The sequence below is a fragment of the Schistocerca serialis genome, chromosome 4, assembly GCF_023864345.2.
Source record: "Schistocerca serialis cubense isolate TAMUIC-IGC-003099 chromosome 4, iqSchSeri2.2, whole genome shotgun sequence".
Lineage (NCBI taxonomy): Eukaryota > Metazoa > Arthropoda > Insecta > Orthoptera > Acrididae > Schistocerca > Schistocerca serialis.
In genome coordinates this window covers 847,702,188-847,725,252 of record NC_064641.1, presented here as the reverse complement: position 1 = coordinate 847,725,252, position 23,065 = coordinate 847,702,188, and the positions used below count along the sequence as shown (strand labels likewise).

The following is a 23,065-nucleotide window of genomic DNA, read 5'->3' as shown; positions in this document are numbered from 1 at the left end:
CGAGGATTGTCCCCAACTTTGGGCTGTGTGTCACAATTGCAAAAAGAAAGGTCATGTGTCTTCCGTTTGCAAATCTGACAGCATACATGATGTTCATGAACATGACTCTGATTCTGTGTTGTCTGTTAATTGCACTTCTTCCCTTTCAGGGAAATTATTCCTCACTGTCAAAATCCTTGGTCGGGATGTTCACATGCAGGTGGATACCGGTTCTGCTGCCACTATAATTAATTCTCAGACGTATCTTCAGTTGGGTTCTCCACTCCTATCACCTGTCACTCGGCAATTACGGACGTACAATAAACAGAAGATTTCTCTCTTGGGACAATTTAATGCTGAGGTATCTCACAAATCCGTTATTCGCACTGTTCCTATATTCGTGGTTAACCATAGTAACGCAGAGAATCTTTTTGGTTTCGATGCCTTTCGTGTTTTTGGGTTCTCCATAGATGACTCTGTCAATATTGTCTCTGATGCTATTCCTTATGCTCAATTGGATTCCTTGTCGGCGACATTTTCGTCCCTTTTTTCTCCTGAGTTAGGCCATGCAAACGACTTTGAAGCTCATCTCACGCTCAAAACCACTGCTTGGCCTAAGTTTTTTCGGGCTCGGCCCATTCCTGTGGCCCTTCGTGATCGTGTGAAACAGGAGCTGGATCGTTTCACTACTTCCGGGGTCTTGCTTCCTGTCACTTCCAGTGAGTGGTCCTCTCCTGTCGTTGTCGTTGCTAAGCCAAATGGTGATATTCGTCTCTATGGTGATTTCAAAGCCACTGTAAATGCTCAATGCCGCATCGACACTTACCCTATGCCCTAACCTGAAGAACTGTTCACTAAACTAGCTGGAGGCCAGTATTTTTCTAAAATTGACCTGTCTGAAGCTTATCATCAACTTCCTCTCGACGCTGCTTCCCGGCAGTTTCTGGTCCTTGACACGCCTTTCGGTGTGTCTGAAGCTTATCATCAACTTCCTCTCGAAGCTGCTTCCCGGCAGTTTCTGGTCCTTGACACGCCTTTCGGCCTCTATCAATACCAACACTTGCCATTCGGGGTTGCTAGCGCCCCTGCTCTCTTTCAGTGATTCTTGGAACAATTATTGCTCACTGTCCCTAGGTGTATCAATTACATGGACGACATTGTTGTCACTGGCTCCACCATTGAAGAACATCTTCGGAATCTCCGCACACTTTTTCATGTCCTTACAGACTGCCGGTCTTAAGTGTAATCTTCAGAAATCACAATTTTTTCAGGCATCTATCACGTACTTGGGGTTTCAACTCTCTCAGGATGGTATTCGTCCATTTCAGCAAACTGTCACTGCGATCGATGCCCTTCCTCACCCTACATCTGTTAAGGAACTGCAGGCCTTCCTGGGGAAAATAGCATACTATCACAAGTTCTTGCCATCTGCTGCTTTGGTGGCTCAGCCGTTGCATCGCCTGTTGCATAAAAACGTACCTTTTCACTGGTCCGTGTCATGTGATGCGGCTTTCCAGAAACTGAAGACTAAGCTGAAACAGGCCCCGTGCCTGGCTACTTATCGACCTGGTCAACATCTTGTTCTTGCCACGGACACCTCTCACTACGGGGTCGGTGCAGTCCTTGCGCACCGCTTTTCAGACGGCTCAGAACAACCCATTGCTTTTGCCTCCAAAACGCTCACGGACGCCCAACAAAAGTATTCTCAAATTGCCCGCGAAAGGCAAAGGTCCCAAGTTCAAGTCTCGGTCTGGCACACAGTTTTAATCATCCAGGGAGTTTCATATCAGTGCACACTCTGCTGCAGAGTGTAAATCTCATACCTTTAGAAGGGTTGAACAGTCCATAATGGATTTGTTACTTAGACGGCATCCAAATTAGTCCATGTCCGAAATCCCTGAGCAGTCCTGGTCAACCCATTCTGGTGTTACTGCTTTTCTACTGATAGCACAATACTCCCCACCTCCTTTTATGCTGGTGGGTGGTGGTGGTGGTGGTGGTGGTTAGTGTTTAACGTCCTGTCGACAACGAGGTCATTAGAGACGGAGCTCATGCTCGGGTTAGGGAAGGATTGGGAAGGAAATCGGCCGTGCCCTTTCAAAGGAACCATCCCGGCATTTGCCTGAAGCGATTTAGGGAAATCACGGAAAACCTAAATCAGGATGGCTGGAGACGGGATTGAACCGTCGTCCTCCCGAATGCGAGTCCAGTGTGCTAACCACTGCGCCACCTCGCTCGGTATATGCTGGTGGGTCTGCCTCTTGTGACATAGTGGGTAATTCCGCATTACATAGTGGTGTCTGGATACTGTTGATTAGCGCATCTCTTACAGAAGCCTTTTTACAGATCTTGGGATTCTTGATCGCTTCCCAAACCATATATTCCTTAATGTTTTTTGTAGCTGTTAATAGAAATCAATATCTATTGAACTGTGATTAATGGTCACAATACACAACAAAACCACTTTTCATGTGGACTTTGCCTCCTTTGTGTATTATTCAAAATAGAATCTTATACTCCAGTGAGAAGGTATTCAACACACTCCTGTCCCACATAAAGCAAAAAATTCTCTTTCACTTCAATAAAAAATTAAGAACATTCTTCACTAGCTCCTGTTTCTACAAATTACCTGAATATTTACATTTAGTGGCTGAAAAATTTTCTTGCTAAATGTTCTATAATGGCGTCCATTGCAGAGCTGCACGACAATTAGTTGTTGTTGTTGTTGTGGTCTTCAGTCGAAAAAGTGGTTTACTGCAGCTCTCCCAGCTAGTTTAAGCTGTGTGAGCCTCTTCAGCTCTGAGTAACTACTGCAACCTACATCCTCTTGAACCTGCTTACTGTATTCGAGTCTTGGTCTCCTTCTACAATTCATACCCCCGGCACTTCTCTCCAATACTAAACTGGTCATTGCTTGATGCCTTAGAATGTGTCCTTTCAACTGATCACTTCTTTTCATAAAGTTGTGCCACAAATTTAATTTCTCCCCAGTTCTATTCACTACTGTAAACTGGGCCAATTTTGGACCACATTTTTCGGCTTTTCAGGTTTAAAATTTATTATGTCCTTCATTTTTGCTTCTAAAAATTCCAAAAAAATCCTGTAATAAAAGTGGTGATTTTCTGAGTACTTATTGACACAGAAGGTGTTTGAAAAAAATTTGAAATTAGTTAATGTTGCCCCATTATAGGACAACTTTAGCCTATTCAACAGTTTGATTTTTTGGAAAACATTTTTTCTCGGTTGCTCAAAATTTTCCATATATGATTTTAATCCAGGTTCTAAGCTAAAGTAAGGAAGAAAAAAAAGTAGTTTAAGTTATGTATTGATACTTCATTGAACATTTTATTGAATGAAAATATTATACAAACCTGTGTAATACAAACAGGGCAAGTTTATCTATGAGTTGAGAAAAGAATGAAGTTAGCCAGTTTCTTTCTCTTATAGTGGCCACTTCCAGAAATTCATAATTTTCTCCGTGCACATCACTCTAATTTTCTTCATTCCATCTTCTGTGCCAGGGTGGAGTTGTCTGTTATAACTGACTGCAAAATAGTCATTTTCTTTCAGTTCTTGTTTGCATGATTCATCTTCTTTTTTTAGTTAGGACTCTTCTCATCCCATATGGTAAGTGTTTTTTTTAGTTAGGGTATTCTTGAGTGTCACAGTCCTGCTGCCCACCCTCCAGGTTATCATTTGGAGAATCAACAACACTGAAGTCAGACTCATGACTGGAGGAACTGATACACCAGTAATTTTTTTGTGGCCTTCCCTCATTCCTCTTCCTCTCATTTACAGGTCAGTCAAGCATTTGCACTTCCATGTCTTCAGGGGTGATTCCTTTTCCAGGCTCCATATTTATCAGTTTCCATTTTTTTCTTACAACAGGTGTAGCCTCTCTTCTCAGACTAATTGCTGTTTCAAAGAATGCTTCAGTGGTGCATTCAGCATTCACAGACCTTTCAGCACCAGGCAGTCTTTTCAGAAATGCATTTGCATCAAAAGGATAGCTACATAACCTCTAAAATCTGAAACCCTGTTTTCTTCTTTGCCTTAATGAGATTCTGTCACAAACTTCTTAAGCAATTTTGGAAACACATACTTAGGCAGAGTCTTGATATTTTCTCCATTTGTAGTTTTGCACCATGAGTAAGTGTACTTACTTGAAACTGGTGTGACTTTGGCCCACAACAAAGTTGCAACATCAAGTGTAATTTCGAAATGTTGGAAGAAAGTACACAGAAATTTACTAATGAGGTAATGTCATTAAATAATGTAAGGAAACTGGTAGTTACTTGAATTTTAAGGGTGAAATTGAGATCCACAGACAAGAAAGTTGTTGTACTACTTTACCATGACAAAAGAGGGGAATCTCTTGTAAAAATGCTTCCAACATGAAAACTAAATTGGAAACCAGTGTGACCAACTTAGGTTGAGACTATACATACTAGCAAAAGAGTATAGAACACCTGGATTTCCAGCATCTTAAGAATAGTCTCTGGAGGAAAACAAAAATCTTTTCCCTGTACGTGGGACCAAGTTTCCCAAATGACCAAAGTTGGTCCAATTTATGGTACTTCCTCTCTGGTCACATGATCTACACCTATAATCTTCAGCATTTTTCTGTAGCACTACATTTCAAAATCTTCTGTTCCCTTCTTGTTTGAAATGTTAACCATCCACATTTCACTTCTGTATAAGACTATACTAAAGCCAAATACCTTCAGAACAGATTTTCTAACACTTAAATTTACAGTCAGTGTTGACAAATTTCTGTTATTCACAAACACTTTACTTGCCACTGCCATTAAGAAACACTTCACTGTCCAAATAGCAAGACTTTCCTACTACTTTTATAGTCTCATTTCCTAACCTAATTCTCTCAGCATTTTGATTCCTTTTCCAAATATTTTTTGGTTTCCTTTACTGCTTGTCCAATGAACTGATAGGAGGACACTGGGTATACGCTACAACTCTATCTCTCTCTTTCCTCACAACTACTGTTTCCCTTTCATGCTCTCTAATTCTTTCAACTGCTGTCTAATTTATGTACAAGTTGTAAATAACATCTTGCTCCCTGTATTTAAGCCCTTCTACCTTCAGATTGTCAAGAAGCGTATTCCAGTCAACACTGTCAAAAGCTTCCTTTAAGTTTACAAATGTTATAAGCGTAGGTTTGCCTTTCTTTAACATATCTTTATAATACAAGTCATAGAGGCAGTATTGTAATTGTAATTTTATTTATCCTATAGATCATACATTGTGTGCAGAGGAGCACATGATGATATAGGACAAGTCAAAAATAGAGATGAGATGATACATGGTTAAAATGATTATGAGAGTGATATTATAATGATACAAATGCTCACATAATAAATATGTAATGCCTAGAAACAGAAAAGCATATAGATGTATATTTTATGAAAAATTCAGACTTGCATAATACACACATTAAAAAAAGTTTTGCATAGCCTTAGTTCCGGAACCTGTACAGAAAATTGGAAAGGACATCAACATAAACATCATTTCCGCCCTTTTTATTGCTCATGAAAACCACATGCTGCATGTTGTACCACCATTCAGCGAGACCTTCAGAGGTGGTGGTCCAGATTGCTGTACACACTGGTACCTCTAATACCCAGTAGCACGTCCTCTTGGCTTCATACATGCCTGTATATGTTGTGGCATACTATCCACAAGTTCATCAAGGCACTGTTGGTCCAGACTGTCCCACTCCTCAATGGGCATTCAGTGTAGATCCCTCAGAATGTTTGGTGGGTCACATCGTCCATAAACAGCCCTTTTCAATCTGTCCCAAGCATGTTCGATAGGGTTCATGTCTGGAGAACATGCTGGGCACTCTAGTCGAGCAATGTCGTTATCCTGAAGGAAGTCATTCACAAGATATGCACAATGGGGTTGCGCATTGTAGTCCATGAAGGCGAATGCATCACCAATATGCTTGCACTATCAGTTGGAGGATGACATTCATGAATTGTACAGCCATTATGGCGCCTTCCATGACCACCAGCGGCATACGTCGGCCCCACATAACGCCACCCCAAAACAGCAGGGAACCTCACCTTGCTGCACTCACTGGACAGTGCGTCTAAGGTGTTCAGCCTGACCAGGTGGCCTCCAACACGTCTCTGATGATTGTCTGGTAGAAGGCATATGCGACACTCATCGGTGGAGAGAATGTGATGCCAATCCTAAGCTGATCATTCGGCATGTTGTTGAGCCCACCTATACCGCGCTGCATGGTGTCATGGTTGCAAAGATGGACCTCGTCATGGACATTGAGAGTGAAGTTGTGCATCGTGCAGCCTATTGCGCACAGTTTGAGTCATGTCCTGTGGCTGCACAAAAAGCAATATTCAACATGGTGGCATTGCTGTCAGGGTTCCTCCAAGCCATGATCTGTAGGTAGAGAACATCCACTGCAGTAGTAGCCCTTCGGCGGCCTGAGCAAGGCATTTCCTTGACAGTTCCTGTCTCTCTGTATCTCCTCCATGTCTGAACAATATCACTTTGGTTCACTTCGAGATGCCTGAACACTTCCCTTGTTGAGAGCCCTTCCTGGCACAAAGTAACAATGCAGACATGATCAAACCATGGTACTGACCATCTAGGTTCATGGTTGAACTATATACAACACAAGCCATGTACCTCCTTCCTGGTGGAATGACTGCAACTGATAAGGTGTCTGACCCCCTCCGTCTGATAGGTGCTGCTCATGTATAGTTGTTTACATCTTTGGGTGGGTTTAGTGAGATCTCTGAACAGTCAAAGGGGCTATGTCTGTGATACAAAATCCACAGTCAACATCTACCTTCAGGAGTTCTGGGAACTGGGGTGATGCAAAACTTTTTTTGATGTATGTATTTCTAAATAAGTTCATTTTATTAAGGGAAAGAAACACATAATCAAATAACATGGAAATTCATCTTTGACAAAAGTGCAATCGTATGTTCAGAGCCTACTACATCTCTATGTGTCAAGACAGTCTCCAGGCCTCTTTCAGAGGCATCTGCCATCACCACCAGCTGTTTGTCCAAGTGAAATGTGGCAAGATATGGTGCCGATAGGAGGGCCAGTGTAATCCATGTGGCACACTGACGATCAGGACTTTCCATGATTTCTTATCCAGGGGTAGTTGTAAGCAAGCTTTGGAGAGATTGACCTTTGGAAAACGTTGGCCTCCTACCAGTGCAGAAAAAAGCTCATCTGGTTTTGGAATGAGATACATATCACTCTCTGACTGGCAACTAACTGTAATGTTGAAGTCTCCATACAGGTGCTCTTTTCCAATGTTACTCTTTCTTTTCTTTTTTTCTTATTTCCTCCTGTAGCAGTTTGCTTCCTTCGTTTCTTTATTTGTTGTCCTTGGTGTCGACATACTGGCTGAAAAAATAGGGGGTGGACGTACAGTACCGTCTTCTGAAAATGATGTAGCCGACAGATGCCCAGTTGCGTTTCAGTCTTTTATTTTCACTTTTCACAAATGCCCAATAATACACAGTTATATACGGCCAGTGTGCAATTGTTCATCCTTCAATAAGCCTCATTACTAGTTAGCAGGCCCACATCCACATACTGCTACAATAGTTTCCTGTCGAACATCAGCGAGCAGTAAAAACATAACCACATAATTCACAGTTCTTGAAGAATAAACAGGTATGTATGGAAACAGACAATGTCATTGTTTTTACACATGGCCTATTGGTGTAACACTTATTTAACTGTTAAGTAATGCAGTGTTGCTGTTCTAACCAAAACGGGTTCCTTGTCTGAAACTCGGCTGTAGGCTGACTGTCTCATGACTAAACATCAGGCCCTTATATATCATCACAATAATAGGTACTGAAACTACACATTGTTCAAAGTTAAATTTACAGAAATTACAATTAAAACTTAACTCATTAAATTAACTGAATACGTCTAAAAGATGGTTCTTTTTAACAGTTTCTTCTACTGCGAGGGTTAAGCCGAATTATTTGTTTAAATCAAGAAATTAACATGCATAGTTATGCAAACAATACTTTTGACAAAACTGTTAATTACTCTAGAATTAATGAAGGACTGGTTTTGCTAACATGTTTCCGACTAAAGCCAAATAGATACTTTAAGAATACTAGCATTTTGTCTTCCAAATGTTTATAATTAGTACAGAATTTATATTTGTTTATATGTCAATGATAGAAATTACATTACAAAACAATTACTGATTTCTCCCTATAATAAAAGATACTAACTAAGAATACTCACAATAAATTAGAAAATCAATTACATACATAAAACTAGGCACAAAATTAGATCTGGTGTTATTTACTTTAAAACTGAGGGCCACCTTTCTCTTTTATGAAAATGCAGATTATACTTATGTATGTTAATGGTGATTAGGGGGCAGATGGCAAAACAAGAGAGGAAGTAAAAATATCCCAGCTTGCTTCGTCACACCCTTCTCGTAATAATCAAAGGTATTGCCCACTCACTTGCAGACTTGGTTTCAGTTACGTCCAAGGCTGTCATTGTCTACCTCATTCTTGACAGCATCCCACATTGTGATGGGCATGGGTCATCCATGGAAGAAGCAAGGGCATGCTGATTTCCCTAATGTAATGTGCACCATTAAGTTTCTGGTTTCCTAATCCCAAACCAGCACTTGCACTAAGACCAGGTGGACCAAGCAATTGATGACAAATGTGAAAGGTGAAAATTTTCTATATCTGTGTTGTGAACCACAAGGAAGATGAGATGTCATATGACTTTTAATTGTGAGTTATCCTTTGAGTGGAATGTATTGTTTGTTATATGCCACTCAGCAGTGAGCTGTGGATTGAAGGGGTGGTGCGCCTAGCTAGAGATACTTTTCAGTGCTTAAGAGGGGCACACAAGCACCAGTGTCAACCTGTAGCTGAACTTGTTTACATCGCAAAGTGAGTGCGATAAATAGTTTCTTAGGTGATATCACTGTGGTGTGAGAATCTGATGTAATCGCATTTATATCCATCAGTTCCCATCAAGATGTGAGTTTTTTTGTCCAGAGCATGGCACACAGATGTGAGATGTCCTTCCTTCCACCACACCTCACACTGTAACAACCTGTCATGGCCGTCTACTCTGACAAGTATTTGAAAAGAGTGTAGGCACTACAGATACAAGTGCTGGTCAGGGAGCCTGTCGGCAACACTGGATCCCTCTCCTTGATCTGACACAATGATAACCACCTCACAACAGTATTCTAATCAATGGCCCACAGCCTGGGAAATTTTGAAGGATTCAGCCCATGTTAAAACATAATCCAAAGAAGGGCCTTCAAATTGTAGAGCTTTTGATGCACCTCCTTATCCAGAGCCACCTGAATGATTGTGTTTCTGGTAATTTCCACTGCATATGATTCCTTATATACACTGGAGTCTTGAGACAGCATTTCCTACTGAGTCCCTGCAGTTCAGCTGCCTGTGTGCAGTGTGACTGATTTGGCTGTTAACAACACTGATAAAATTCCACGGGATGCAATGATGTGGTAGTGTTGGTGAAAGTAGGTACCTAATAGAGCACACATTTTGTCAAATGTCAGGTGTACCAGTTCAGGGAGGTGGGTCAGTTGGCACAAAATCTGGTATGTACTGGGTCAGATCCATGGCAGGAAAAGCTGTATGCATTACCTGGAATGCAGCAAAGTCCTGCCAGTGTGCTTATGTGTGCTTACTGCTCTTCCACCATCTCTTCGTAAGTTGGACAGCATGGCTTCCTGATGTTTTGTGTCCTTCTAACTGCTGGTGGAGAACTTTCTGTAGCACGACTTCCATCAACGCACCCAGTAAGGTAACCTGCTGCACAGGGTCCATGATTGCATAACAAATAAAGTATATTTAATGATCTCATAGGACTGTAGTTCACAACAGATATAACATATGGTGTAGCCATGAGGCAAGCCAGGTACAGTACAGTTCTAGCTAGTGCAGCAAATAGCATGATGAGCAGGCTGTGGGGTGTCTCCTCGTAGTTGCTGCACTTCACGACAGTGGACAAAGAGTGATAGTCATATTGTATGTGCCATTTGTGTGACTATGACCAATGTCTGAGAAGTCAGCTGTTCCCCAATCTTTATGCGGTAGCCCAGTTGGTTACCTTTGATCCATATTTTTATAATCACTTAATAATTTCTGAGTGTCAATAATTTTGTGACACACACAAAACACACCAATATTTTGTACATTGAATTTATGTTACTTTAAAATATTTCTTTAACAACAAAATCTTTGCAGTGTGTTGTAAAGTCCTAATTCAACTGTTTGCAATGTTTCCACCTTCAATTATTAATACCTATTAAGTTGATTACAGGAGTTAGCTTTATTTTCATTCACCTAATTTTGAAATAAACAACACTGGGTCATGACCCCACAATACTAGCAGTGCAACAAAAAGTTCACTGCAATAGTGAAAGGTTAATAGCAGTTACTGTTTGTATTAAACATAAGCCGTTTTGCTCACCTATTAAAAAGCTAATGCTCCATTCATCATGCTGATTTTTTTTATATAGGTGGCACATAAAAAGTAGTACACACTGAAAAATCTGAGGCAATAAGGCCATTTCATCTCTTTAGATATTCATAAAATTCAGACAAAAAGTTAAAATCAATGAAATAAAAATGGAAATATTAACATAGTCCCCCCACCCCATGGGGAAGCACTCACACTGACAGACTTCATTGTCTATAATGGAGATGGTTTTGTGATTTGGTGTGGATGGTGATGGGAACACTTGATTTCGTAGGACTAGTGGATCTGCCAGCTCAGGCAACCTATTTGTGCAACTCCAAATCTCAAATATCTTTTTCAACTGGGATTCTGTCTAGCTGCTAATTTTTTCTATACTAGATAGTTGTTTCTAGATATATTGTCTAAGTTTGGAGTCTCTAATTATGTCTTTTACAAAATTTTAATAGCACTATTCACAGCCTTTCTCCTCCAAACTTGCCATTTCCTCAACTCTGTACCAAGTAAATGTTACATTTATTATCTTGGAAATCTACATCTAGATCTACACTCTGCAAACCACTGTGAAGTTCAAGGCAGAGAGTACATCCCATTTACCAGTTTTTAGGTTTTTTTCCCAGTCCATTCATATATGGAGCATGGAGAGAATGATTGTTTTAATGTTTCCTTCCATGCTGTAATTAATCTGATCTTGTCCTCATGATATCTACAGAAGTGGATATGTAGAGGATTGTAGTATAATTCTAGAGTCATCATTTAAATCCCATTCTTAAAACTCTGTAAGTAGGATTTCTTGGGATACTATAGCTTCATTAATTCATAACAGGAACTTCTAACATATCTCTAAGGTGGTAGATAATCTGCAACACTTCAGCTTATTTTGGGCCAAAATTTATATTTTCACCAGGAACTCAATAAATAATAATAAGTAGCACAATAGAAACTTCAAAGTGATGAATTTATGATATAATTCATTTACTGTCTAAGTGTCAAGTTTGTAGCTTTTATATCCCATTACTCTAAAAATTACAAAAAACAGTGGTTCCTACAGAAACTATTACATTAATTTCTGCCAAACTCAGAATTTGGTCTTTTTATTACCTCTGAACAATTTTGGCTACAATTTGGATTATATTAATTATTATGTCGTTTTGAGTCTTTTTGTGTAATCTCTACTTGCATGCTTGATCAGGCAGTTCGCAACCTCAGCTCAACAGAGTAGAGGTGGGGAGGGGGGGGGGGGGACTCTCTGGCACTCTGCGAACATGCAGTGATCAAAAGAAAATTCACTCGCTTCCCAACAAAATGTTGCAATGTTATTTTATTGATGTTGGGTCTTGTGAACTCCACAGCCATTAACGACAGTTGGTGAATGACGCAACCAGCCACACATGCTTTTTTTTAAAATTTTAGTTTCATAACTAGTTTCAGGCTACCATACCTATCTTCAGATGCCCAATATTTTTCATTACACAGATGTTTTGACCAAAAGCACATTGTGTGCTCCACAATAAGTTCCAGTAGATGGCGATTTGTTTTGCTGTGCTCCGTGTAATTTTCTAGCTCAATGTATATGTTGTAATGTTATAATTTTCTTGTTTTATTCACTGATGGCTTATGGCATCATGTTTTGTGGCATTTCACAATTAAGTATTCACACTGCAGAAGTATGTAATAAAAATAATATCTGGTATCCACTCTTAGTCTCTTTTAGATGAGTCTTTAACCAGATATACATATTAATAGTCACACAAAGCACCTACTCCTTATGAAGTTAATTATCAACAGGGAGAAAACTTAAACTGTATGGCACTCCACCTTAGATTTTTATAAACCTTGCTGCTTTCTAAGCCACATGACATCCACTTATCCAGTGATGTCAAGAAACCAACTCATAATAAAATTAAGATCTGAAAGAGACTTTCATTTTTGCCAGAAAAACATGCAATGAAAACTGTATTAAGTATTCATCTTGCAAATTGTTAAAATGCCATGTTCCAGGAATTTGGAGACATTCACTATCAGAGAGTGATTTTTGCCCTCAATGAGAAACCAGTTAATAATGCCTACCAGTTTTCTGAAAGGAAATTCTCAAGGGTAGGCACTGCATTGATTTTATGGTACTTTCAATCTGTCCAGTGTTTAAAGTAATATTTTGTTTATACTTACAACAGAGAAAATCTACTCATCAAATGATGGGAGATGAAAACACAGAAAGACATAAAACTGTTAGCTTTTGCAAACAGGGACTAGTGCTCCTGGCAGAACAGAAGAAAGAGTTAGAAGTAAACAGATGCACAAAGCTTTAGGGTGCAGGAACGGCTGTTGGGGAAGTTGCCCTTGACTGAAAATCAAGGGAAATTTAGCAGACAAGAGATATCTTGCCTACTTAACCTCCCCTGGTTAAGGGTTCACATATAATGCATGTTTCAGCAAAGTAGTTTTACTTGGTATAATGTATGTAACTTTGGAATAAAGCTAACATCTGCAGCTTTGTGGCAGACGAATACACTGTGCTGGGACTATAGTCCTGCATCTTGGCCGGGGGTGAGAGGTCATGTATTGTGGTGTGTGTGTGTGAGAGAGAAAAAGACAAGGAGTGGGAGGGAGGGTTGAAGGTATATATGCCTTGATCCAAAACATAATTGACAGATAAATTTCCTGAGGCAAATGTGATTACAGTTTTAATATTTTTGAAGTAAAGATCTGTTTGAATTTTCAAACATTCATAAAATATTGCATGTTTTAAAACATATTTCAGCTATACAAGTATATTACTACTGTCAGTGTCTGTTAAATTTAAAATAAATAAGAGTAAATTAAGAGGGAGAATGATGCAGGTTTTAACATTCACTGCCGGAATGGCTTCATTACAATAAACTGAAACGATAAATACAAGTTTTTTGAAATGACAACTATAATAACCAGGAGACTGCCATTTTACATTGCATTCTTAATATTCTATACATGTGTGAAGAACAAGTTACTTTTCCTTGCAGTTGCAGTTGTAATGTGTTTCTCCTTAGGTGTACCAGGACAATGTGTATGCAGAAGAAACTAAATTCTATTCATTTAAAAAGGTTATGATGGAAATGGGACCACCGTATAGTGAGATGGAGATGGCCTCTTTCATGTCTGCATCAAAAGGTGAAATGTATATTGTGTTTGTTCTATAATTTTTTTGTAATTTGTCATGGATTTTAGTACTGAAAGTACAAAATAATACCTCAATTAACTTTAACAGTGTCAGTGTTGTTACGGTATGTTGTTTATTACAGGATACATGGGTGAATGTGGACTACGGGGAGGATACTGTGAGGTGATCAACCTAGATCCAGATGTGAAAGAAATGTGCTTGAAAGGCTTTAGTGTTCTGTCAGGTGCTACTCTTCCAGGACAGGTACTCTCCCTCACTTAAAAAGAAAAATGTTTTGAGTGCTAACTGATTTTATTTTACATTAATTGCATGGTGAAATACTTTTTAATTTATGTACAAGAACATAATTCAATGCAAGATCATATTCAATATCACAGATTACTGGATATATAATTGTTTATGGTATCTCCCATGGGAAGCAGAAATATAAATGGGCGCTAAACACTTAATCAACTTTCATTTGTAGATTCTGGGCCCACAATGTGCTTTTATACTTAAAAACAGGAAATGAATACAGTTCAGTATTTTTGGATTAATATTTGTTGCTAGTTTCTGTTATTTACCTTCTTTATGCTTCTTTTTAGGTAAATTTTCTGATATATACTACATGTGGCAATTATTATTAAGAAAACAGTATTACTCGTCAAACATATAGCTAAAAATGGATTGTTACATGTCTACTCTTTTGTTGTTGTGTATGGTGAATTTTATGTATAAATTTCACAAAGAGAAAGTAAGTGTGGCAAGTACTTACCTTCAGACTCCACAGAAAAGAGCGCTAACATCTTTTGTGTCTCATTCTTCAATCTATCAAACAATGGAAAATCCAGGACAGAATAATGACAATATCATGAAAAGGATAGATTGCTACTCACCATACAGTGGAATTGTTGAGTCTCACTCACTCACATATATATATGCAAGTGCAACTCTCACCCACATGACCAATGTCTCTGCCCAACGAGGTAGCCTTGGCAGCCAGAGCCAGTGATTATGTGTGTGAAGAGATTTATATCTTTCTCGTTTGGTAAGTCACAGAATCGTAGATAGACACAATAAAAAACACATAAACACACACACAAATATCAAGCTTTCACAACCCGCGGTTGCTTCATCAGGAAAGAGGGAAGGAGAGGGAAAGACGAAAGGATGTGGGTTTTAAGGGAGAGGGTAAGGAGTCATTCCAATCCCAGGAGCAGAAAGACTTACCTTAGGGGGAAAAAGGGACAGGTATACACTTGCACACACACACATATCCATCCACACATATACAGACACAAGCAGACATATGTAAAGGCAAAGAGTTTGGGCAGAGATGTCAGTCGAGGCGGAAGTACAGAGGCAAAGATGTTGTTGAGTGACAAGTGATGTACGAGGGGCGGCAATTTGGAATTAGCGGAGGTTGAGGCCAGGTGGGTAACAGGAAGAGAGGATATATTGAAGGGCAAGTTCCCATCTCCGGAGTTCTGATAGGTTGGTGTCAGTGAGAAGTATCCAGATAACCCGGACGGTGTAACACTGTGCCAAGATGTGCTGGCCGTGCACCAAGGCATGTTTAGCCACAGGGTGATCCTCATTACCAACAAACACTGTCTGCCTGTGTCCGTTGATGTGAATGGACAGTTTGTTGCTGGTCATCCACACATAGAAGGCTTCACAGTGTAGGCAGGTCAGTTGGTAAATCACGTGGGTGCTTTCACACGTGGCTCTGCCTTTGATCGTTTACACCTTCCGGGTTACAGGACTGGAGTAGGTGGTGGTGGGAGGGTGCATGGGACAGGTTCTACACCGGGGGCGGTTACAAGGGTAGGAGCCAGTGGGTAGGGAAGTTGGTTTGGGGATTTCATAGGGATGAACCAAGAGGTTATGAAGGTTAGGTGGACGGCGGAAAGACACTCTTGGTGGAGTGGGGAGGATTTCATGAAGGATGGATCTCATTTCAGGGCAGGATTTAAGGAAGTCGTATCCCTGCTGGAGAGCCACATTCAGAGTCTGATCCAGTCCCGGAAAGTATCCTGTCACAAGTGGGGCGCTTTTGGGGTTCTTCTGAGGGAGGTTCTGGGTTTGAGGGGATGAGGAAGTGGCTCTGGTTATTTGCTTCTGTACCAGGTTGGGAGGGTAGTTACGGGTTGCGAAAGCTGTTTGCAGGTTGGTGGTGTAATGGTTCAGGGATTCGGGATGGGAGCAGATTCGTTAGCCACAAAGACCTAAGCTGTAGGGAAGGGACCGTTTGATATGGAATGGGTGACAGCTGTCATAATGGATGTACTGTTGCTTGTTGGTTGGTTTGATGTGGACGGATGTGTGAAGCTGGCCATTGGACAGATGGAGGTCAACGTCGAGGAAAGTGGCATGGAATTTGGAGTAGGACCAGGTGAATCTGATGGAACCAAAGGAGTTGAGGTTAGAGAGGAAATTCTGGAGTTCTTCTTCACTGTGAGTCCAGATCATGAAGATGTCGTCAATAAATATGTACCAAACTTTGGGTTGGCAGGCCTGGGTAACCAAGAGGGCTTCCTCTAATTGACCCATAAATAGGTTGGCGTACGAAGGGGCCATCCTGGTACCCATGGCTGTTCCCTTTAATTGTTGGTATGTCTGACCTTCGAAAGTGAATAAGTTGTGAGTTAGGATGAAGCTGGCTAAGGTAATGAGGAAAGAGGTTTTAGGTAGGGTGGCAGGTGATCGGCGTGAAAGGAAGTGCTCCATCGCAGTGAGGCCCTGGACGTGCGGGATATTTGTGTATAGGGAAGTGGCATCAATGGTTACAAGGATGGTTGCTGGGGATAACAGATTGGGTAAGGATTCCAGGCATTCGAGAAAATGGTTGGTGTCTTTGATAAAGGATGGGAGACTGCATGTAATGGGTTGAAGGTGTTGATCTACGTAGGCAGAGATACGTTCTGTGGGGGCTTGGTAACCAGCTACAATGGGGTGGCCAGGATGTTTGGGTTTGTGAATTTTAGGAAGCAAGTAGAAGGTAGGGGTGCGAGGTGTCGGTGGGCTCATGAGGTAGATGGAGTCAGGTGAAAAGTTTTGTAGGGGGCCTAAGGTTCTGAGGATTCCTTGAAGCTCCGCCTGGACATCAGGAATAGGATTACCTTGGCAAACTTTGTATGTAGTGTTGTCTGAAAGGTGACACAGTCCCTCAGCCACATACTCCTGACGATCAAGTACCACGGTCGTGGAACCCTTGTCAGCCGGAAGAATGACAATGAATCGGTCAGCCTTCAGATCACGGATAGCCTGGGCTTCAGCTGTGGTGATGTTGGGAGTAGCGTTATGGTTTTTCAAGAAAGACTGAGAGGCAAGGCTGGAAGTGAGAAATTCCTGGAAGGTTTGGAGAGGGTGATTTTAAGTGTGTGTGTGTGTGTGTGTGTGTGTGTGTGTGTGTGTGTGTGTGTGTGTTTTGTCTAATTCAGAAGGTGGCTGTTTGGCTGAAAGCTTACTTGTTTAGCAGTCTTTTTATTGTGCCTGGCAGTGACTAAACATTTCCACTATAAGGTGAGTAACAATCTATGATTTACATAATATAGTCATTCTTCAATCTATTTTAATCACTACTACCAGTGTATCAATGAGACTCCCATTGGGACTGTCTCTCTTAAACTTATAAGCACAGAACTGCAGATACATCAGAAAACTGTGTGAAACGTAATTGAAATTAAGTAGAGCGAGGTGTAGGTGTTTACACATTATAATTAAAGATTTATCAAGTTAATTGTTCTTTTAGTTAGTACCTCAGCAAAAATGTCACTCAACAGTTTCTTAGTTTCAGTTTAACATCAGCATCTTTCAGGTTTGGGGTGGCCAAAGCTTACTTTTACAGATTAATATGCAAACAGTAAGAAGTGTAAACCTGCCAAATAAAACACACATTTTACTTAAGCAGCATAAAAGTTCACTTGCATCTCATTGTAAGTACAAATTTTTTTACAGTAAATATTACTGAAGAAATAGATAATTATATGTAATGGTCACACAATGACAATTTTCATAAAATGTGATAATCAATTTCTAAATTTATTTTACAAGTACATAGATTTCTGCGCATGAAAATTTTACATAGCCTGACTGCTTAGTAAGAAATTTTTAAATTTTAGCTTAGTAGGTAAGATAAAACTGTACTCAATCCTAAGGTTGAACACCATGCCACTTTAATATGCATAGTCATTTTGGAAGGAGTATATTTTCTCTTTCCAACCTATGATGAATGATTAACGCAGCCAGTTATAAGGGGACCTACAGTTTAATGTGGACTCCAAATCATGGTGCATCTAAGCATTTTTTACATGCAAATTATTGCCAAATGTAAAAGAGGAGACAACTGGAAGAAAAGATTCTACAATTGTCAGAATGTTCAACATCAGACTTGTAGATCTTTAGTCTGATGCCTAGCCACTAAGTCATTGAGCCACATGTTAGTGTATGTTTTACTTTGACAATGGATTCATCATTTCATTTAAAATGATGCTCATATTTAATTAGCAGTATATTGTAATGATTATTCTCTCTCTCTCTCTCTCTCTCTCTCTCTCTCTTTTTAAGGGTGGTGCATTTCCATGTGTGTGTATATTGTGATTTTGTGTACAGGTTGCAATCGACTGCATAGTCAAACCACCTCAGCCAGGAGCTCCATCATACAAGCAGTATGCTGTAGAAAAAGAGGCTATTTTAAACTCACTCAGTGTAAGAGCAAAGATTGTTGTAGAAACATTCAACAGTCTGAAGGGGATGTCCTGCAACAAAGTGCAAGGTGCCATGTACGCATTCCCAAAGGTAAAACTCCAACACTCTTAAAATATGTGGCAACTGGAAAACATGTTCTACAGTGTTTAATCAAAATATGAGGCAAGGCAACCTATCAGTTTGTAAACAGCCCCTTGCTCTTTTTCTAGCATAAGCACATACATGAGCTTGGAAATGTAGTAAAATATTTCTACTATCAAATGTCTCTGTGCACTGCATCAATCAGCTACATGTGAGTGGAGTAGCCTTTCCTCATTTTTGGTCATGGTTCCCTTTCTGGAATTTTTCTTATTGTAGTAGTGATACAATACTATGTCTAGCATTATAGAAACCATTATGTAGTGAATGTCATGTTGCATTATTGGGCTGAAAATGAGTGATTAAGTTATTGGAGGCCCATTGTTAGGGTTAGTTGCAATTCCTCAGACGACAACAGTTGAAATACATAATAAAGCACATCTCTTGTTTACCATCATAAATGCTTGGTGAAGATCACTAAGCACTGATGTAAAGAAGTCAGAACATGTTATCTTTATGCTGCTCCATTCCCTATTGCAACCTGTTTGCTGAATGAAGCCAGCTTTCTCCAATCCTTTTCCTCCCTATTCAGATAGCAAGTGCTGTTCCTTTATTCTGTAGTGAAACAGCCAATTTTTACACTTTTATTCTTCTGTATTTATTGTTGATGTCCTGCTATCAACTTTCATTTCAGTTACATCTTCCACCCAATGCTATAAAGACAGCTAAACAAAATAATTTACCACCAGATACATTTTATGCATTGGGATTACTGGAGGCAACTGGTATCTCTGTTGTACCAGGATCAGGATTCGGGCAAAAACCAGGAACTTATCATTTCAGGTATGAAATCAGTTATCAGTTCTGATATGAAATGTTGAATGTAAATTATGTATGCGAAAAAGAGAAGTATTTACCTGCCAGTCACTGGAATAAGAATAATTACAGTATAGTTGCTACACGAGATACAGAAACGATTAATAAGCAATTACCACCTTCAGAGGTTTGGAGTGACTGAAATTTTATTCTTTTTAGCAGCTCTTCATATTTCCCTTTTTCCTTGTTCATTCAATTTATTAGCAGACAGAATTTTTTAGAGAATGTGAAAGAAATGAAATTCTACTCTGTTTTTCTAAGCAATGTAGTTTTTCATTTACCTTGCATTTTTCAGCATGTATCCATTGTTTAAGATTTGAACTACAGGTATTTCATTAGTTTACTGTTGCATTATAGATTCTTGGAAGGTTAACAGTCATACATATTTTCTTTTCCAGAACTACTATTTTGCCTCAGCAAGATAAACTGAAGAGTATTATGAAGAAATTCAAGGCTTATCATGAAGAGTTTATGCAAAAGTATGAATAATATGCAAATTAAGGAAAGTGCTCACAAATTTGGGCGGAGCAGTGTTTTATTATGGATATATTTGTCTTCTGTTCCTTTATGGAGTAAAAACTACTAAATACTTATACTTGTGGACAAATATTACAATACATCCTAAGGAGGCTGTGAAATTAATTTCTTAAATGATGTAATACTCACTTTTAGCTGTTACCTTTTTATTTCAGTTTTGAAATTTTGCCATTTGATTTGATGTTATGTGTGTTGTATATTACATATATGTCATTAAAAATTATAGAAACTGTGGATCCATGTTACAAGTAATTAATGTGAAATAAATATGACATGCAATCCATAATTTTCATGTTATTTGTTTGTGTTGTTAGACTCAAAATTATCAAAGGATTTGACAGTAGCATTAGAGCTCTATTATAAATGATGGAAGGGTTACCATGCAGCTGAGGTATTGTGCAGTTGTTGATAAGTACAGAATCAAGACTGAAAGTGTACCTATGTCTTTTGTGTCCTACCTCAAATCTAAAAACTAACAAAAACATGTACATGCATGCTGTCTTTCATTGTCCTGGTATAGATCCTTAAATATAATGGACCCCATCATGACCATTTGATCTGTCAGAAGTTTCTGATAACACAGAATGCAGCCCACTTATGGAAAATGGGCAGCTGTATTCCTAATCAGTGGTGGAATTGAAGTTCCAATTACCCCTCCCAGAAGCCATTCTGTTCTGTCAGAAGGCTGAGTCGTGATTGGCAGTGACAATCACTTTGGCAATATAGGCCATCATAACCCAGACAATGTCTCATGGGTTGGTCTGGAGATTTCCATTCACCATTACATCAGGCACTGGGTACCTCCCACTTCTCCTAGAAATCCTCCTGGTGGTCTCTCAAATGACTATACTTTTACTGGAGTGGTTTATGGTACTCAGGAACAGTTGTCATGATTTCTTTTTGGTGTGTCTAATAATTTGTTAGTATTTTTCACCTGCTTCTCAAAGGGCTGCATAGATCTTTGCTGTTGGTTAACACTTGAATCTACACAGAGCCACCCACCTGGTCCTTACTGCAAAGTGGCATTCGTCACTCCATCAGGGCCAAGATGCCTTTTCAGCTGGCCTGAAGACTGCAGAATGTATGTTTCTATGGCATGGTGGATCACTTTGGTAATATGATCCACCCACTCCTGGATGCTGTTATGGTGTTCAAACACAGCAAGTTGTCTGCAGAACATCCAGTCTTCACTACTGTGCACCCACCATGATGGTTGTGTTTCCGGTCTGGTACAAATCCTCATACGGCAAAACAAAGAAATTTCCTTGTCCATATTAACCTCCTTTTGGAGTAAGGATACTTTCCTGACTTGTTGCATGAAGCAACTTTAATTCCACTTTTAAAACCTGGGAAGGATCACACATACCCAAAGTAGTTGTCATAGTGTTGCCCTCACTAGCTGTATGGGAAATACCTTGTATCAGATGGTCAAGTGCTGCCTTTTCTGAATCATAGAACCCAGGTAGTTTCTTAGTTGCTTTCTGTGTGCGTTCATCAGATACCACTCCACCTTTGGTAACAAAGCCCTCCTGGAAGTAGCTATACAACAGGCTTTTCTATGCTGGAATCACTTAATGGGTATATTTTTTGACATCAAAAAGGCTTACAATACTCCTTGGCAGCACAATATCCTTGGGCAGCACCATGAATGGAAGTTTTGAGGATGTCTTCCTATCCGTATGCAGTTGTTCCTTTCACGCTATTTAAGATATTGAGTCAGTTCTGTCCTCCACGACTGCACTGAGCAAGAGAATGTTCCTCAAGGTAGTGTTTTAAGTGTGACTGTCCTTGCCATAAATATTAACATTATAACATCGACAGTTAAATGTCTTGTCCAAAGTTCTTTGTTTATTGATGATTTCTCTTTGTTTTGTCCCTTTGAACCTTTCAACAACAACTCGTCAGTTTCAGTTGACTATTTGGTGGTTGCAGCAACAGCAGAGAAAAACAGTTTTAATTTCTCAACCAAGAAGTCTGAATGCATTCTTTTTAACAGTTCACATTCTGTTTTCCACTTTCCTGAGTTGATGATGAGGGACACTGTTCTTAATTTTAAATATGAGGTGAGGTTTCTGGGCCTCACCTTTGACTCTTAACTTGCATTATGCCACATCTTAGGAACCTGAAAAGATGATCACTCAAAGTACTCAGTATTTAAAATGTGTTAGTCATAATTCATGGGGAGAGTACTCAACTTGGTTTTGCAGTTTTACTGGGCCTTCATGCACTCTTGGTCTGATTATGGGTGCATAGTTTATGGGTCTATAAGATCTCTTATTGAGAAATTGTGGATGTGGTACACCGTGAAGGATTTCGGCTGGATACTGCTGAGGCCTTTACAACCAGCCCCACACTTGGCACTGGGGTGCGGCATGCCTATAGAATGTTGTCCACACCTAACACACCTGCATACCATACTGTTTCTTGTCAACTCTGAATTATCCTGTCTCACGGTCTAATTAAAAATAATGTTGAATAATGGTCAAAACTGAAGGTTCATTAACAGTTCTGTCTATGTAGAGTAGACACAGAAATGGATAGGGTAAATTGCAGGACACAGGTAGTACATCAGTTGCATTAACACTGCACAGTGTAAAAGTCAGTAGTTAAATATTATACTTATCTTTTGTCTCTTGTATTCAGCATTGTAATTACTGTTGTTGTTGTTGTTGTTGTTGTTGTTGTTGTTGTTGCTTGTTGTCCTAAAATGAAAAGGGTATGATGTCACTGATAAAGGTGTATGTTTTATGTATTTTAGAACAGTTGTTTAATCTCACAGGTCAGTAATCCACTGTAGTGCATTCTTCAAAAAATGTGATAACATTAACTCGACCCCTTTTTTAAAGTAATGATACTGAATGAGTTTTTAAATCAATAACTTTTTTTAATCAAACACTTCTCACAGTTCTCACACTTGGCAAAACACATTTCTTCTGACAATACTCATTCTTTGGCAATACAGTTTCACGTATGTATTTTTACACATGCGAAATGAAGGTGTGTAGAATCAAACCTCCTCATATCTGTCCACTTAAGATACAAGACAGCACTGAACGAAAACTTTCTTATAAGCAAATACAACAGGTAACAGGCATGTGGTAAAAAGATATTAAGACTCTTCTGATCACAGATAAACATTCACATCAATATTGGCTGACAGAGATGTAATATAAGTAGAATAGTTTGTACCGAATCACAATAGCATTTTGATAGCTCTGAATGCCAGTAATCAATTAGTTTTAG

At 39.5% G+C, this 23,065-nt stretch overlaps 1 protein-coding gene across 2 annotated transcripts in view; it reads left to right on the top strand.

Moving 5' to 3' along the window:
* The window catches only part of LOC126473475 (alanine aminotransferase 1-like), a 67,611-nt gene extending 47,549 nt beyond the window's left edge, over nucleotides 1-20,062 (top strand). The window contains exons 7-11 of one of the 2 annotated variants that reach the window (XM_050100552.1): nucleotides 13,512-13,632; nucleotides 13,764-13,885; nucleotides 18,236-18,421; nucleotides 19,104-19,252; nucleotides 19,684-20,062. In XM_050100552.1, the coding sequence (XP_049956509.1) occupies nucleotides 13,512-13,632; nucleotides 13,764-13,885; nucleotides 18,236-18,421; nucleotides 19,104-19,252; nucleotides 19,684-19,774 (669 nt within the window). In that variant the 3' untranslated portion in view covers nucleotides 19,775-20,062. The remainder of the gene's footprint in view (nucleotides 1-13,511; nucleotides 13,633-13,763; nucleotides 13,886-18,235; nucleotides 18,422-19,103; nucleotides 19,253-19,683) is intronic. The other variant, XM_050100551.1, reaches the window with a different exon arrangement.
* Nucleotides 20,063-23,065: the final 3,003 nt, after the last annotated feature.